Source organism: Phoenix dactylifera, chromosome 9 (genome assembly GCF_051530095.1).
Source record: "Phoenix dactylifera cultivar Ajwa chromosome 9, Ajwa_hap1_PhDact_Kaust_v1.1, whole genome shotgun sequence".
NCBI classification, from domain to species: domain Eukaryota; kingdom Viridiplantae; phylum Streptophyta; class Magnoliopsida; order Arecales; family Arecaceae; genus Phoenix; species Phoenix dactylifera.
In genome coordinates, this window is record NC_143198.1 from 32,737,913 (window position 1) to 32,756,094 (window position 18,182).

General features: G+C 40.5%; 1 protein-coding gene and 1 long non-coding RNA gene across 4 annotated transcripts; one reads left to right on the plus strand and one right to left on the minus strand.

The window, feature by feature from the left end:
* Window positions 1–295: 295 nt before the first annotated feature.
* Window positions 296–9,085, plus strand: LOC103720541 (NADH dehydrogenase ubiquinone complex I, assembly factor-like protein (DUF185)). Of its 3 annotated transcripts, none has more exons than XM_088705111.2 (11): window positions 296–597; window positions 729–790; window positions 3,594–3,737; window positions 4,060–4,170; window positions 4,315–4,519; window positions 4,663–4,721; window positions 6,735–6,787; window positions 6,892–7,120; window positions 7,642–7,750; window positions 7,902–8,167; window positions 8,850–9,085. In XM_088705111.2, exons 1-10 carry the CDS (start codon window positions 360–362, stop codon window positions 8,162–8,164), a joined length of 1,473 nt encoding a protein of 490 aa, XP_088561237.1. In that variant the 5' UTR covers window positions 296–359; the 3' UTR covers window positions 8,165–8,167; window positions 8,850–9,085. The 3 variants fall into 3 exon arrangements, with proteins under 3 accessions (XP_088561237.1, XP_088561236.1, XP_088561238.1); XM_088705110.2 differs by lacking the exon at window positions 8,850–9,085 and adding an exon at window positions 8,474–8,807; XM_088705112.2 differs by lacking the exons at window positions 4,315–4,519; window positions 4,663–4,721; window positions 8,850–9,085 and adding an exon at window positions 8,474–8,807.
* Window positions 9,086–12,185: 3,100 nt separating this feature from the next.
* Window positions 12,186–12,826, minus strand: LOC148702585 (uncharacterized). The gene is made up of 2 exons (XR_015969138.1): window positions 12,687–12,826; window positions 12,186–12,396 (listed from the first exon to the last, which is right to left on the minus strand). It is a non-coding gene; the product is annotated as an uncharacterized LOC148702585 (long non-coding RNA).
* Between the last annotated feature and the right edge of the window lie 5,356 nt (window positions 12,827–18,182).

Genomic DNA, 18,182 nt, shown 5'->3' on the forward strand with positions numbered 1-18,182 from the left:
ATATAATATTATTTCTGCAGCACTTACAACCAGTAGATTGAAATGACATCGGCATATCAAATGTCGACATCTGTTCAAATTTACTGCGACTATGAGCACGCAGACTTCCATACGGTCAATATTACATCTTAAGGTTCCAGGAGCCGTCCAGAAGCAATCCGTAAAAGTTTTGGTCGACAGAGTTTAGTGTCACGATTGCCGACATTAGTTCACATTTGGGTCTAAGCAATTATGCATTTAAGTCCCTAGAGTGAATATTACGATCAAGATCCTACGATTTTGTTATATAAAACTCACTCCCGGACGCACGCTCAACCGCCTCGCCCTTTCTCAGTTGCACGAGCACGCTCTCTCCCTCGATGCTTCGGAGATCGCTCTCCCGAGCCTTCCCTCTCCTCTCCAATGGCCTGCTCCAAACCCTTCCTCTCCCCTTCGCACCCTCGACTCGATCGCTTAGGTCTTTGTCTTCTCGTACCTCTCCTCAAACCGTAAACCCTTCTCCGTCTCAAGAAGAAGAATCCCATGAGAATCTTCGAGATTCCTCCCGCCCGGCAGTGTCCATCTCAATCGATCGCTCCGGCTTGCACAATTCAGCAGGTATCACTTGGAAACGATCGTTCGTAGACCTAATTGTCGTTTTCTTCCCTTGATTTTTTCCTGGAATTTTTTGAGAGGAATATCTTATTTTATTTCTCTTTTCTTGTTTCTTGTGACCTGCGAATTTGAAGAGCACTCCCACAATCAATCTTCGGATTCCGAGCTCGTTAAGCATCTCAAGAGTATTATAAAGGTTTGAATCGTTTGATCTTTAAATCGTTCTTTGTTTTCTCTTGCTATTTTAACTGTCAGATTATATATATATATATTTTTTTTAACCATTGCTTTGTATTTCCTCTGCTTAACCTTTCGCTCTGGAAGGTTTTTTATTTGTGTGCACGTTTATAAGTTTTTGGTATGTAAGATATGGGATATCCCCAAGAAATAAAGCACGACATTCCTGTGATGAATAGACTGTGTTAGTAATAGCTAGGGCACTAGAAAAAAATTAGGTCACAGGCACGGTCATGCGGTTTTTAGGTAGTCAAGAAAGAAGGACAGGGACGGAAAAGAACAAAAGAAAGGAAGAAGGTGCAAGTCAAGAGGGATGTGGAGTGTGAGATAAGCTGTTGCTTGCTGTTGGTGGACCGGGAAGCAGCAGATAACACCAGAGAACTTCTCTAATTTCAAAAATTTTGCCTTTTTATTTTTCCTTGAAGTTCTTATTCATCATTTTTAGCCCCAGATCTTTCCGCTGTATAGCTACTTTTTTTTATTTTAAAGTTTTGATATTGAAAGATTGTGGTTGATAACTTGTTATAACTTCAATAAACATGTATGGCGTGAATTATCGTAAACTACTAGACATATATTTATATTATATACCTCCTCATTATAGTTTCAGTAAAATTACAGAACAGAAACGACTTTAAACTGTTAGAGATATCCCTTGAGAGTAATCAATTTAAAAGTACAGGATCTCAATGAATGCTTGTTGAGTGTGTTTTAGTGTCAACCTGCACATGTGGCAATATTAGGTTGTCGGATGCCCTCTTACTGAAGTCCTGCCTAGATGGCTGTTACTAGGAGCCCAACCTTGAAAAGGCATGGGGTAAATGATTTTGATAACCTTTACTCGAATTTCTAGATTTTGCATGTTTAGTTAAATTAGTACAGATAAATTGCATGGAATATGATGACTATATAGAAGCTCCTAGTCAACTCTTGAGTGGGTTTGGTAGCTCCAACTTTCCATCATATTGGGAGAAGTTTTGCAGAAAAGAATTTTTTGATTTATCGGGCATCAAAAAATTCTTTTCTTTAGAGGGTGAACCTGGGTGCAATGGCAAAGTTGTTTCATTATAACCTGGGCGTCGCAGGTTTTAGATACGGAAACAGTCTATCCGCATGTGGAGGCAAGGCAACCGGTAGTGGCAGAAGCCTCATGCACTGAGCGACCCTTAAAAGGTTTTTGGTTGTTATTTAAATAGTCACATTAATAAAAAATTATGCTCCTACTTTCAAATCAAGGTCGAGTTCCTCGTTTGTTTGATACTTTGTTTGATTCTAGGGCCATATTGATGCACCTTATAGTATACTGGTTAGAAATGTTTCCGTTTTGATTTCCACGACTGTTCAGATTCAATCACAAAACAAGATCATTACATGTAATATTTGCTCTTTCAAGGAGTTCACCAGTGATCTGAATCTTCCTCGTCACTTTTGGTATGTCACTTCGGCTATAGTGGACCACGGCTTCGTTGTGCAGTTTAAGATTTAAGCTTGGATGGATTAGGAATTTGCTTAGAAATATAAGCTTGATCTATCATACTCTATCCCTTGCAAGAGTGGCCAACCTTTTAGGATAGTGATGGCATTATTGGCTGAAATCTATGTGCGAGAGGGGCCTAAAGATTGTATCTTATAGAGGAATTGAGGGTTAGATTAACTTTAGGGTGTTCTTTTTTAAAGTTCCTTTTAACTTCATTTTCTTTCTTTGTTCACATTGAAAAATTTGTTTAACTCTGTGTGTGATGCATGTATGGTGTGTCATCATGACTAGAGGTTAACATGTCCTAGGTTGACCTATTTTGCCACTTGTCATTGCCTACTACTAGTATTTTCTGGGGTCCCAAGATATATGTGTGTGTGTGTGTGTGTGTGTGTGTGTGTGTGTGTGTGTATTTGTCTCAAGTGCCTGTATACATTCCTTTTTCTTCTTGTTAACACAAGCCTCTTCGAGTTAGAGGGTTAAGAAAATTCTCAAGAGGTCATATGGTTTTGAAGGCTATGAAGTGCTTGGTGCACTAACTATAAAACTGCTGATGATCCTAGAGCTGCTGTAAGTTGATAGTCAATACCGATGGAACAGATCATCAGAAGCTTTTTTATTGAAGTGTTATAGTAACCAACTGGAAATTATTTATTTAGTTTCTATTGAGAGTTAGAGACTAAATTGTCCTGGCCAAAATATTTTGTCCACCTACACTACTAAAGAAACTCAAAATCAGAGTGAATTTGGTCCAGATTTTCATAATTTGGTTCCAGTTGCCTAAGAGATCATTTAAATTATACTAAATATTTCTACTATACATGCATTAAAGAATGTACCTTAGTAATTTTGAACTATCTATAAACCGAAGATGCAACTGATGAGACTTTAGTTAGCATAAATTTCATCAAACATAAATGTTCATCAACTATGGTTGTCAGTAAGGGGCTTATACACATTGATTTCCATGGATTGATGGAGTGTTGTGCTCCCCAAAAAAGGGGAAAAACATACTTGTATTTCATCATAAAATTTAGAGTCTCAAAAAAGGATTTTTTTTTTTTTTAATTCCCCCCCCCCCCCCCCCACCCCCAAAATACTGTAGAGTTCCTCGTGTCACACATGGGAATAATTTGATTGAAGTCTGCTATAATTTTTTCGCACTTAGCAATGGTTCCATGATTCCATCTTCCAATTATGCTGAGATTCTGTTTTCCAATATGATTTTATTTTCCAGTGTAGCAACTCTAATGGTTTTTCTTTTAATTGCTTACTTGTTTAATAGTTCCGTGGAGGTCCTATTTCAGTTGCTGAATACATGGAGGAAGTTTTGACAAATCCTCATTCAGGTTTCTACATCAATCGAGATGTATTTGGAGCTGGGGGTGATTTTATTACCTCCCCTGAAGTGAGCCAGATGTTTGGAGAGGTAAATTCATTAGTTAGTAGTTTGTTCCTTTACCGTCCATTATACCATATAAATGTAATTATGAGTGCTTATCTCATAGTTACAAAGGCCTAAGTTCACAGAAGTGAAGCATAACGAGTGAATGTTTTCTACTTAGTAGGGAGTTATGCTAGATCTATATTTTTGGCTTAATTTAGTCTTGGTGTTGAAAATGTATGGATCCATGCCATCAGTTTTTTTCATCAACTTTTATAATCCTTGTTAGAGTGGCAGAAAAGAACAATATTTATTTTTTGACGCATACCGGAAACTAATCTAATTTTATCTGATGCTATTATTTCAGATGATTGGTGTTTGGACTATGTGCCTCTGGGAACAGATAGGGCAGCCTGAAAAAGTGAATTTAATTGAACTTGGCCCAGGACGTGGGACACTTATGGCTGATCTTCTCCGTGTAAGGAATATTTTTTGTTCTCTCCGTGTTGAAATTCTAGTTCAGTTTTACTGTTGAAACTTCAAGTAAGTGAGGTTTATTTATTCATCTCACTGTTTCATTTGCATCCATTAAGTTATAAAGATAAGCTAATCTTTCTTGTAGGGCTCTTCTAAATTTATGAATTTTAAAAAGTCTCTTCACATTCACATGGTAGAGTGCAGTCCCACCTTGCAGAAGCTTCAATACAGTGCTTTAAAATGTGTGGATGAAACTATGAACGAAGATGGTAGTACTAAAAGGACAATTAGCATGTTGTCTGGATCTCCTGTTTCTTGGCATTCCACTTTGGAACAGGTTCCATTAGGATGTATGAAGTCCTCTTGAACTTCAGAGTTAGCAAGTTCAAATCTTCTTTTCTCTAGCCTGTTGTTTTGCATTTCTTATGTTGCAGAAAACTTAAACATTAATTTGTTCTTTCTAATGATTAGTTTTGATTTTTTTCTCCTACAGCACCAACCATTATCATTGCGCATGAATTCTTTGATGCTTTACCAGTCCATCAATTTCAGGTTTGTCAGGGGGTTTTTGTTGCCTATTCGTTTCGCTACTTTGTTCCCTTGTAAATAGGGTCAATAATTTATTTAGTAGCCTGTCTTCAGATATATGAATGAAGATGGTGGTAAGACTTATATTCTATGAAATGTTTTACCAGTCAATGTCAGACTGTTGGAAAACCTCCTAGTTGCAACTAATGAAAATTTCCAGCTCTAGCAGGTCTATATAAATGCCAGGAGCTTTTTAAACTAACATCCTTGACTATAAATATCTTTACATGATAATCCGTTCATCATTTCCTTTATCCTTTATGTCAGTTTCTAAATATGTATAGTTTTCATGATGGGGAAACTTATGTAGAAAGTTGTATTGCCTCAAGAGTATCCTACATTTGGTTTTAGGTCCACAGAAACTAGAAGAATTTGAAAATTTTGCTGCACATGTATCTTCTATCATGGAGTGAGAATCTCTGTTTTGTCCCTTGATTCTGCAATCTCCAGGCCGACCAGAAACTAGAAGAAACTAGAAGAGAATTTACTGCAATCTCCAGAAACTAGAAGAAACTAGTTTTCATGCAAGCTCCTGTATGACCTTCCTTGCTGGGCATACCACAAGCAAAACAGAAGCTAGGTTAAACCAAATTGATGAAATTGTACATTTTTCAGTAGAAATGATACATAAAAAAATTATTCTCCTTATTTGCTAATTTGCTGTGTTATATGGTAGAGAATTTTGGAAGAATTGGTATTTTATGGGTAGATAGAATTAATAGATTTATGCCTAGGCAATCCTCTAGGAAATGTGGGGAAAAGGATTTGAGAATAAATGTTTGCTTATACCTTTGTTGACTGTTATGATATGTTTTGATTGATAGGTTTCAAAAGCTTGTGTTTATTGATATGTTAGACTTGCATGACACGGATGGCATTAAAAGCTTGATCATGAAAATTTGTCCTAATATTCACACATATCCTTCAATTGCTATTTTGATGTACATGCCCCTGGAAACTGCATTTGTGCATCACATGAGCGCAGAATGCAGAAAGCATGCCAGATCAGTATGTGAGTTTATAGCATATTTTGATGTACGAGGTAACGAGCCCCTGGAAACTGCATTTGGCCTAGCAGTATTTACTTGATGTAATTATTGTTGAAAGTAATATATGCTTATAAAACTTTTTTATGAGAACTGCATCCTATTCATTTTTTTTTTATTTTTTTCAAGTCTTCCAGTTCTTTAGGTTATCTCCGGTATTACTAGTGAAGGTGTTTTCCCATTTTTGTCTGTCGTCTCCACTCAACTTCAAATATATAATAGTTGGAACTGCTAATTGTACTTTAATTTTTGTAAATGATAGTTGGAGCAGATAATCATAGTGATATTTTCTTGAGATGCATTTTATCTGATTCTCTCTTAAAAGCTAGCTGAGAGAATGTCATGCACTCAGAGTGTTTGCATATGACAAAAGAATACTTTTATATGTAAGTCTTGCGAGTGTATCTTCATCAGAAGTCAGTTGTACATGCCTGATCAACACTTTGAAGCACCATGTGCATCTGCACACGCCAGTTCTAGTTGTGGATAAGAGGACAATGCATGCAATAATAGTGCCTGCAATTGTCTGAAAACCCCTTCATCAGAAATCATTGCATTGTGTGCATGGCTATTTTGTTCACCATCTGAGTTGCAAGGTCTTCATGGTGGCAGTCTGTAATGGTCACCAATTTTTATTTATAAGCATGAGTAATGCATCAACTAGCACCTTCTTTATTTTAGTTCTATTTTGAGAACTTTTGGTATTGATATGCTGTTTCTTTTATAGTTTTTTTAACTCATTTTCTTACTCTAGGGAATCCTATAAGAGTTTTCTTATACAACAATGGCATATATTTATATTTACGATTAATAGCTGTAAATTTTAAGATCAATATCGGTGCAATAATTGTTTATAATTCTATTTCAATGAAGACTTTGTGCTGTCCTAGTGAGGCCTTTTCACTCAGGGTTTGTTATACTTTGACTGCAGAAATCTTCACGTGGTTGGTGTGAAAAAATGATAGATGTGTCAGAAGATTCTCTGTAAGTGTTCAACAATCTATTTTGTCAGTGTACTTAATTTTCATGTTATTCATTATGACTTGGATAACAGCTGGTAATATAATCTTACATTTTCTTTTATTTAGCAATTTTCGCTTTGTTTTATCTCCAATGCCCACTCCTGCAACTCTACTATATCTGAGAAAGCGTTGTCAGTGGGCTTCTGCTGAGGAGGTAGTGAAGCTTGACCATATTGAAGTGTGTCCCAAAGCAATGGAGCTGACTCATCAGATTGCAAAGAGAATTAGTTCTGATGGTGGTGGGGCTCTCATTATTGATTATGGGAAAAATGGAATTATTTCAGACAGTTTACAGGTTGGTACTTTCTTTGATGATGTTGATAATGTCTACATCTTTTCATTGTACTTTTATCTCAACTATAGTACCGTGTACTTTCTGTAAGCTCACCCTGAATGGCTTGAAGAAATTTGTTCAATATCTTTATGTTTATTTGATAGTTCTTTACTGTTATTATCACTTCTGCTTCTTATGGATCTGGTCACAGTTTGGCATCTCCTAGCAGTGGCCCGATCCTTTGTAATTCTCAATACCATACGAGGTGTGCCACTAGATAGGGTGTCATTTTAAAAGCTCTACTTATTCTTGGATGAAATTTTGGTAATCAAACATTTATTTAGCATCATTTGTAATTATCGGATTGATATTCATATTTTGCGTCTTTTAGTTTTTCTTTTCCCCCCAAATCCTTTCCTGTATTTTGCTTATGTGATTTTTTTTTTACATCTGGAGAGAATCATCTGTTTCACATTGATCTCATGCAGCCATCTTTTTAACAGATTTCACGAGTTTGATACATCTAGATGTCGTATCTGTAGGCTATTCGGAAGCATAAATTTGTGAACATACTAGACAATCCTGGTTCAGCTGATCTGAGTGCCTATGTCGATTTTGCTTCTATTAGGCATTCTGCTGAAGAAGTTTCAGGTATTTGTTTGACAATATCTAGTTACCTCTACTGATTTGTCAAAAGCTTCATTAATTACTTACTAAAGAAAAAACAGGTCTATTTTGCATCTGCATATCCATAGTTCTGCATGAGAGTATATTCCAGTTCTAATGATACGACCTTTTACAGAACATATATCGGTTCATGGTCCAATTACTCAATCCCAGTTCTTAGGTTATCTTGGTATCAACCTCCGAATAGAAGCACTGTTACAGAACTGCACCGAAAAGCAAGCAGAGTCTTTGAGGACAGGCTATTGGCAACTGGTTGGAGATGGTGAAGCTCCATTTTGGGAGGGCCCTGACGATCAGACACCTATTGGTATGGGTAATCGATATTTGGCAATGGCAATTGTGAACAAGAAGCAAGGTGTTCCGGTTCCATTTGAATGAAAGGTGAGGATGTATTTACTGGTGGCACAAATTTTCATCTGCATACAAGATATTATCTTCTCTCGTATAAGAAATAATGCAACATGCTATTCCAAGTCAGAGAAAGTACACAGTAGAAGCAAAAGAAGCTACCTGTGTGTTATTATTTCTGTTCTCTGTGGTACTGCTTTTCTTACCCTGCCGAAGATTGATCGCTTTGATAATTCTTGGAAATTATTATAATTGTTGTTAATTATATCATTTACATCCCGAAATTCCATACTTTCAAGGGACATTCTCATTGAGTATTCTTTGGTGAACCTACAACAGGCTCATACTTACCAATGAAATGTGGAGGCTTCCCTGCCTGCTGCTTCCATTCATATTCAGCCAATCTGGCCCATGGTCAGTGGGATCATATGGTTGCCGTACCTAATGGCAAAGTAGCTGAAGGCAGTTGTAGGCATTCACTGGGGTTTCAGTGGAATGCAAATGACATTAATGCAGTTGCATGTACTTCAATTACCTGTAACCATATGTTAGAGCAGAATGATAAACACGCAGTTTTCCTGGCCCTGATTAAATTCGCTAACGGTGGACAAATAACATACAAAACAATTGAACTTGATTTTTTTTATGTAACAGGATGGCAACTGCTTAAGCATATTTTGCAACTAGTTATCTGATTTGTTTTCTGTAACTACAGCATTGCTTGTGGTAGCTGCAGTAGCCACCTGTCAGCTTCCTGAATGCTACGAGTGAAAAAGGAGAGCATTCTGAGGCAGGTAGCTGGTTGATGCCTGTCAATCCTTAAATCTACAGTGGCTGGATATAGATTCCATGATGGAAAATAAATTCTCGTTTAGTGTTTTGTGAGATGTGCGGCTGCTGCATCTATATTGTAACTTGCACCAGTTGAAGAGAATAACCAAAAGCATTTCATGACTGATGGAGAAAGGGAGAAGCTTCTGGGGGTTATTTACCTTGCAATCCTAAAATTTCAGAGGATATTCCAAATTATCTTTCATATCGTTCATCTCTTGTTGTAGTTGGTTGGTTATAACTCCATCTTAGGTGTAGGGTTAACTATGGCCAAATAAGTCACTCTATGATGGTATTTAGCTCGGTACCTTCTAGGAATGTTTTGCCCCCATTCCCTCTTCTTTAACATCTGGTGGCAGTGAAGTTGCATTAGATGCTAGCCCTGTTTGGATGTCATAAGCGTAAGGTCGTCTAATTTGAGAAAATTTCATCTCCAGCGAATGAACATAATTCCTAAACCTTGGGTTTGTGTAAACCGCCATTCTATTGGAATCAATTATATTAAAAACTCGCTTCAAAGCCTTTCCGCTCTGTATGAAATTAAATTGCTCCATCGCCCATCTCCCCTAGCTTGCTGCTCTGACCGTTTAACGTCGGTGACGATCCGCATGCACAAAAATTGATGCCCTCGCGTGGAAAATGATGACCCACAGTATTGAAAATTAGATTATGACGTGACTGCGGAATTTATCACCACAACTGTTTCATATCAAGCTCACAAATTCACACTAGGGAAAGCTGAGGGGTATGCAATATACAAATAGTCCGGCGCTTGCAATGCATGCAAAAGGAAGTGCACGAAAAGCTATCTTATTTGATGGTTGTCCATCGAATGCTGCACAGCACTCTATAGTGCAAACAATGCATCGCAGAAGATCTTTAGGAGTAAAATTCTAGTGGACCATGAAGCTACCAGAAGTGACCTAGCATTGGTGACAATCCAAAAAAATAGAAAAATTAGTGCCATTGTGTGAAAAGTTAACAATCCACAGCGTTGAAAAATTAAAGTATGAGGCGACTCCTGAATTTGTCATACAAGACATTAAATATTATTCATGAACAAGATCATAAATTCGTTGGTGCAAATGCCCACCATGGAAAGCCGCGGGGCATACAAGTGTACAACTAGTCTGGCGCTTGCAATGCATCTGAGGGGTAGCGTCAATGGCCATGGCCAACCACCTAATAAACCCCGCCCCAACAACACCCCCCAACAACAACAAAAAGAAAAAAAAACTATGAAAAGTGATTCTTCCTCAATGTTTAAGAGAAAAGTGGTTACAGGTCGTGGAGACAACCACCCTAATCTTCAAGCAAAACTGTATTTAGTTTCTTTAGCTGCCATATTCAGCTCACTAAAAAATGTTGTTTATCAGCACATGTAATGTGACGTACGATCAATCCTCAATAATCGGTAACCCATCAGCGGATAAAATTTTGGATATCTTACAATGGGAGTTCTTTCCACGTTAGAATTAGAATTCATGCGCATCATGAAGCAAGAATGCATGCAGACCTGATATAGTAATTTCCTTTTTAAAAAAAAAGAAGTTGTACCATACATAAAAAAACAGATGATAGCACAGTTAATTAAAGCTTTAAAATATATAACTCTAATTTATAATTTACAAGACTTCAGAAAAAAAAAACAACACCTGAAGAACAATTGCTAGTGTGCAAATGTGATTCTTTGTTGTGGAAAATAACTTAACCTAAGTTGATGAATATAAGAGAACCAATAGCATATACAAGACTTGGCTCTTCAATTTAAGATGCTTAATCAATCATGAAACTGAAAGAAACAAGCAAATTGCATCCTGTAGTTCATTGCCTATAGTTAATAGCTTATAGGCAGTGAGAAATTACTGTGCTAGCCTTGAGACTACTGGTTTCAGTTTTGAACTTGTATTAGAGCTTCTGAATAGATTATCATCATGGTATTTATGCTGTCTGTCTGTTCATAAGTATAAGCATTGCATAAACCATTCTGACACTTCAAAAACAAATAGGTCATGCCAAATGTGAACTTAATGTTCTCCAATTAGGTCCACCATTTCAAGCTTACTTCAAAAACATATAAACAACCCAATCATCCAGGTCATTCTAAAACTTAAATGATTTCAGCCAATGTGATGGAGAATGGATAGATTCAACATGATTGGGCAGAAATCTTTGTGGATGACAACACATAGTTCCACATTTGCATCAGTATAGATCTACCATTCAATGACAGCAGTATAAGGATCATCGGTAGATAGGATAACAGAATCATCAAGACTGAGAAAATATCATGCATCGAGACTGAGAAAACATCATGCTTCATTAGTTAAGAGCTAATACGAAAGAGTATCGATGTTTCACTTCAGAAGATAAAATGTCAGTTATTGATTTCTAATACCATGCAATGGCAGCTAAAACTAGTAATAGAGGATATCACGTGATTAGATTGCAGTGCCTTTGCCATCATACTGAGAAGTTTAGTACTCTAAACCACTTCATAATTAAAAAAAATGTACCATTTTTCAGTGAAAATCAGAATTTATTGAATTATAATGCCTTTACAGAAGCTGAAAAGAAGTGAGCAAGCTAGAATAGAAGCATGAGATTTGGCTGATTCAACCTTAAAAGATGTCTTTATTCTTGCAAGAGGGGGTATAATCCAAAGAAATTTGTTGCATGGCCATTGGAGCAACAATGTGCTTTCCATGCTGTCATCTTAAGTGATTTGATCCACAACACGAAAAGAAAACTAGCAGCGAACATAAACAGCTAAATAGTTAAAAATATTTCTGAGATATTGGCACAAGTCAATTAAACATGAAAATAAAAAAAATCATAAATAACCAACCATTTTTCCAAAACTTTTCTTGTAATTGGTTTCATTAGTTATTATTTTACATGATATAATTTAAGTAACCAAGTGCAATCAAGATTCAGGAACACCAATGTAATCAACCAAACAAAAGTGTATCTATGCATCGAGACTGAGAAAACATCATGCTTCATTAGTTAAGAGTTAATACAAAAGCGTGGCTATGTTTCACTTCAGAATATAAAATGTCAGTTATCAATTTCTAATACCATGCAATGGCAGCTAAAACTAGCAATAGAGGATATTATGTGATTAGATTGCAGTGCCTTTGCCATCATACTGAGAAGTTTAGTACTCTGAATCACTTCATAATTAAATAAGTGCACCATTTTTCAGTGAAAGCCAGAATTTATTAAACTCAAACTATAATTCCTTTAGAGAAGCTGAAAATGAAGTGAGCAAGCTACCATACAAGCAAGAGGTTTGGCTATTCAACCTTGAAAGATGTTTATTGAGGTTGCAAGAGGTGTATAATCTAGTAATCATCCCCTAATCCAAAGAAATTTGCTGCATCACCGTTGGAGCAACCATGTGCTTTCCATGCTGTCATCTTAAGTGACTTGATCCACAAACATGAAAAGGAAAGCTATCAGCGACATAAACTGCTAAAAAGTTAAAAACATTGCCAAGATATTGGCACAAGTCAATCGGCAATGGAAATAAAGAAACATCATAAATAACCAACCATTTTGCCAAAACATTTCTTGCAATCGGTTTCATCAGCCATTCTTTTACACGATACAGTTTATGGAACCAAGTGCAGTCAAGATTCAGGAACACCAATGTAATCAACCAAACCAAGCATAAAACAAAAGAAAAGAGTTCTGTAAGCTTCTGCAAAACAAGTACCTTGGATTGTATAATCACCATCCAACTTCTTCAATACATCCTTCGTTCTCTTCCTCAGCCGAGTAAAAACTACAACAATACATGCAAGAACCCATGGCGGGAAGGTTCCACCAGGGAATCTCGATGTCGATGCCTGAAACCATTCTGGAGTTTCTTTCAACAACACGGCTATCAGAAGAGTCAACACTGCTGTTCCGATCAAAATCTTAAGGCAGGACAGATTAATTGTGCTGAATTAAATAATTTGGAGGAACAGAACCCCAGAAAGAGAGCATATGGGCCTTTTTTTGCTACAAATTAGAAAAACTTCTAAGTGTATATACTTAATAAAAGTTCATTAAAGCCAATGATTTTTGACTTCAGAAATTAACATCTGGTGCAATTTGGGTCGGCATCTTGAAAAACCAAAAACGAAAGAAAATGGTAATTGAGTATGAAAAAAAAAGATCAATTAGAAAAATTCAAGAAAAGACGGAAACATAGAGGTCTAAGAAACGAAACCCTAGATAGAAAAAGATCACCTTGGGCTCTCCGTCGATGAAGACAACGGATCCATCAGAGTAGGAGAAAAGGGACCGGCCGTTCCTGGGGTTGACGCGAATCGGGGCGCCCCTCCCGAAGGAGGGGTTGAAGGCGAAGAGGGATTTGAATCCTTCACGGGGATGTCCTGGACCTCGAGGCGGTCCTCATCCTACCCTCCCAGCTTCGATCGGAAGACGTCGATCGGCCCTCGGCCTCGCCGGAAGAGGTGGACCGCCACCTCCAGGGCCTTGGTGTGGACGGATCTAGGGTTAGGATTTGCCGAGGATGATTCTTCGCAAGGCTCGATCGTGTCCCCCCTCTCGTCCCCGCCCGCCATCTTTTTTCCTCGTTTATCTGGGGTGATTTATCCTGGAATTGGCGCCAAACATCGGGCGGTTAATTTTTAATCCCGATTATCCGGTCAAAGCGGGCCTAACGGGGCAAAAGTGAGACCATGGGAACCCCGCTATTGATTTTTAACCCGGTATAAGTTGGGCTAAACGGTTCGTTTTATCCTCAGATTCGTATGTAGTAAGGAGAAATGGCCATTGCTTGCTGCCCTCGGTCGCTTCGACCGTCTCCCACGGCGATCTCCTCCCATCTCTTCCCTATCTTTATTTGATTGCCTTCCTTAATTTCGTCATTTAACTTCTCGTCATCTTCTTCCTCTATGAAAACCGGCAGCTCCCTTGTTATCCTTCGCCCTCTCTTCGTGTGGTCTTTCCGATGGTACTAAATTACACCTTTGACACTACCTTCACTCTAAAGGTGTCGCCGTGGCAGCTTCATCATCGTCATTGACTCTCTCATGCCCTCCTCACGTTGCATGTCAATGGTTGGAGCTTTCTACGGGACCGCCGGTGGGATCAACACATACCTCCACCATTTCGACGCAGCGGCCTTCTTCTCCGCCACTGCCCACCACTTCACCCAGAAGAGCAGCGCCTCCTTGATTTGTCCCCGACATGCTCGACTTTACGAGAAAAGTCCAATGTAAGCTGGTCCAAATCACTGCAGTCGCAGCTCGCACCACTGTCTGCAACAGTGCTCCACCATGCGGAGGTGCTTGCTTTTTTGATCAGCCACGGGTACGGACTTCTTGAGATGGCGTGTTGGTGGTGTTCTGCGCATGAAAGGGGAAGTTGGATTGATTGCGAGCGGCAGCAGCAGGCCAAGCTCAAGACGCAACAAGGCATTCGAATTGTGCCACGGTTGAGATCGACCACCGGCAAACGTGTGAAGCGAGACGGCGCCACCATGGCCGAGACAATACGCCGTGGTTGGTGAGTGATCCGAGATGGGTGGTGTGGAGTCCCGAGGAGCTGCCTCAAGGACATGGTGATATATGGTGATCATGCGTGTGGTAAGGGCAATAATATTGGTGGTGGTGATGATGACTCTGCAGGTAGTTACCAGCTAGTTGCCGGGTAATTATTATTGGAGTGAGTGAAAAAAAAAAATGCGATCGGTTTGGATAGACACTTGCCGCCCCATTTTGGGAATTGTGATGGAAGTTCCAACCGTGCGATGCACGAATATTTTTCATGTTGATGATGCCGTTCATCAATCAAAATCCAACAACTTGCTTGATTCCATCCAAAGCCTTCCCTTGACACCCTCAGCGACGCGAGGGGGCCATCGTCCCAGGTCCATCCATCTCTCCCCGTACAAGCTGAATTATTTTCTTTTCAGAAAAAGATTGAAAAACAATATATTTGAAAATGAGTGGTTCTCGTTGTATTTCTTAAATAGAAGGAGGTATTTTAGACATTTTCTGATGACCGTCAACACGACCGGTAAGAAAATGGACGGATGGACGATTCAAAACAGAGAACACTTGAGGGCTGGTCCGAGACTTTTAAAAGTAGAAGGGGAGGCCAAGTGAAAAATCGGGCAAATTACAGGGATGAAACTGTACTTCTCCTGAAAAAAAGGGCACCACCGCACACAACTCTGCCTCAGTCGCACAAAACAAAGCCTTAGAGCTTGGGCTCGAGTTACATGGAAGCTTTGCGCATCTCACCAAAAGCTTAATTTCAGTTCATTAACGTCAGGCAAGCAACAATTTTGGATCGTTCATCCAATACCAAGCATTTCATCTGCGGCTGCTTAATTCTTTCGGTTCCTCTACCAATTTATTTCCTCCAAAAAAAAAAAAAAAGACCAACATCTATAGGAATGCAAGTGAAAACATGAGTTAATTTTCTTCGGTCAGGCAGTGATGCTTGACGACTAGAGAGCTACCTTTGTTACGCTGATACGGAAGCGCCATGATGCAAGGGAGCCCAGCCACTTCAGGCCTATCAGCTTGTGCACAATCCTTTATAAAATTATGGCAAGAATACTGGTGGGCAGAATAAAATATTTGCTGCAAGGCCTCATCTACCAAGAGCAAGGTGCTTTTGTGGTGTCACGCTGGCCCAAAAAATGATGTAGGATCTCCGGCGCGCCTCCAAGTGGCAAAGCCTGATGACTGTCAAGCTGGATATGGAATGGATTTATGACAGAATTCGGTGGAGCTTCTTGAGGCGCGTTTTCGAGCACTTTGGCTTTCATGAGATTTGGATTGATTGGATGTTGGAGTGCGTTCGGGGGTCGAGGTTTTCCATCTTGATTAACGGTACGCCTTCCCCTTTCTTTAGGTCTACTATGGGGCTTAGACAGGATGTCATTTATCCCCATATTTGTTCATCGTCTGCTCAGATGTCCTATCTCGGGCTCTGCGGGTTGCTTGTGCTAACTGGGAGCTGGAGGCGTTTGTTCCCACCCTAGGATCTCGGTCTATATCACATTTATTGTTCGCAAACGATTGTCTATTCCTGGCCAGGGCGCGGGCAGCGGATGCACGAGTCATTAGGAGAGTATTGCGCAGTGTTGGGGCAGAAGGTAAACCTCCAGAAGTCAACCATCTCTTTCAACCCTAGCACTGAGCATAGGGTTAGAAGATTCGGGGATACTGGAGATGTCGGTACAGCATGGGACCTGGAGCTATCTAGGAGTACCCATTACGAGCAGGAGGTTACGGATGGCCGAGTGCTCCGGTCTGGTGCAGAGGATTCGAAGCAAACTGGAGGGCTGGAAGGCATCTTCACTCTCTATGATGGGTAGATTGACGCTGATTAGATCAGTGTTAGCTTCCATGCATGTCCACTTCATGGCAAACACAGTGGTTCCGAAAACAGTGTTGATGAGGATCGAGTGGCTACTTTAGAGCTTCCTATGGAAGTTGTATGGAGGGGGTCACGGGATGCACTTAGTGGCATGGGAGAGTGTGCCTACCAATGAGGGAGGGTGGCCTCGGTGTGTTGTCTCTTGTGGAGAGGTGCGAGGCGCTGATTGTCCAACATGCAGCTCGATTCACGCTTGAGTCGCAGGGGTTCTGGAGTCAGATCATGGCTGTCAAATATAGCCGAACGGACATTATAGGGACGATTCGCAGTGGGTGTCATTGCTCATTTATGTGGCGAGAGATCGCAAGATACCTACCCACAGTTGTGGAGAATACTATATGGTTGATAGACGATGGGCGGAGTATCGACATGGTTGGCGACCCATGGGTGGGTGCCCTACCTTTGAGACTCTGGCTGACTATGGTTGACATTGAAGCAGTGGAGGGACTGCGGGTTTGCGACCTCTGTCCTTGGTAGGGCTGTTTGGGATAAGGCTAGGTTGGGTCATATGTTTGGGACACACCAAGCTGAGAGGGTCCAATCCCTTCCGATTCCAGGGTATGCGGGTCTGGATACTCGGGTGTGGAGCACGCCGTATAGGACCGGCGTAAGGGTGGGGGAGCACTCTCGAGTGCTCCAGCAAGAGCATGAGTCAGGTCTGGACTGTGCCTGGGTCAGTCACTCGGGCCTCCATCCGAGAGTCGCACTGTTCTTATGAAAGGTCGTCTGGCATCGGCTTCCGACGAGAGAAGTACTTAGCGGACAGGGATTGAGGCTGCCCCCTGAGTGCGGGGCATGCAGAGCTGATGAGTTGGTGGACCATGCACTGTTTTAGTGCACATGGGCGAGGGCAGCGTGGTGTGCGGCGGGGCTGCTGTGGAAGGGTTGGTCTCAGGAGGACCAGTTCTTACGGACCATCCGCTGGTGGCCGAGCAACCTATTGACACGCTAGGAGGCGGTTAGAACGACCTGCACAGCATACTAGATATGGCTGGCAAGGAATGCTCGAACCTTCGACGAGCAGAGCATGTCGCCAAGGCTCGTGGCAGAGAGCGTCCGGACGCAGGTGGTAGAAATTAGTCATGTTTCCTCCTTAAAAGGACTTTTGATAGCTCGAGATACCTGGGATTCCCATTCTACCTCGGCAGTTTCTCATACGGTGTTTTTCATCTGAGAGCTTCCACCCCCAAGCTTCCTTAAGGTCAATTTTGATGGATCGATGTTGGATGGAGGCACAAAGGGTAGAGCGGATTTCATCATTAGGAACCCGAACTACAGGGTCGTAGCAGCGGAAGGCTGCCAGTTATTTGACTGCACGATTCCTGGTGCGGAGCTGAGAGGTGCCTGAGCGGGTCTTCGACATGCTCAGAGTGTACTCTCAGCTAATTCATTCATCTTGAAGGATGACTCAGCTACGATCATCAGTTGGATCTTGAGGGGTCCGAGGGTCGTTGCTGCCAACCATCCCTGGATTCGCGATATCTGGATGATAATGAGAGGCAGAAGAGCTGTCCAAGCGAAGTATGTGTTTAGAGAAGCCAACAGGGCTGCAAATTGGACGGCCACGTATATGGCTAACCATGCCAGTAGCATCCTGTGGGTGAGGGATGGAAAGCTGTTTCGGGAGCTCCGTGATATTTTTCGATTTTATTGGATGTATCTGTACACGTGTTGTATGAATCTCCCGATCTAGCAAAAAAAAAAAAAAAACATGAGTCTCTCTCTCTCACAGGCGATGGTGAAAATAATCCATTGCCACCAATGGAAACAAGAGTTAATCAAGGCAGCCTGTAAGCTGCCAGTC

What these genes read in the sequence shown, in the direction of transcription:
- LOC103720541 (XM_088705111.2), top strand. Translation starts at nt 360, where the DNA reads ATGCTTCGGAGATCGCTCTCCCGAGCCTTCCCTCTCCTCTCCAATGGC. An exon ending in TTATGGCTGATCTTCTCCGT is followed by an intron (nt 4,171 to 4,314) that starts GTAAGGAATATT and finishes TCTTTCTTGTAG; the next exon opens with GGCTCTTCTAAATTTATGAA. An exon ending in GGAACAGGTTCCATTAGGAT is followed by an intron (nt 4,520 to 4,662) that starts GTATGAAGTCCT and finishes TTTCTCCTACAG; the next exon opens with CACCAACCATTATCATTGCG.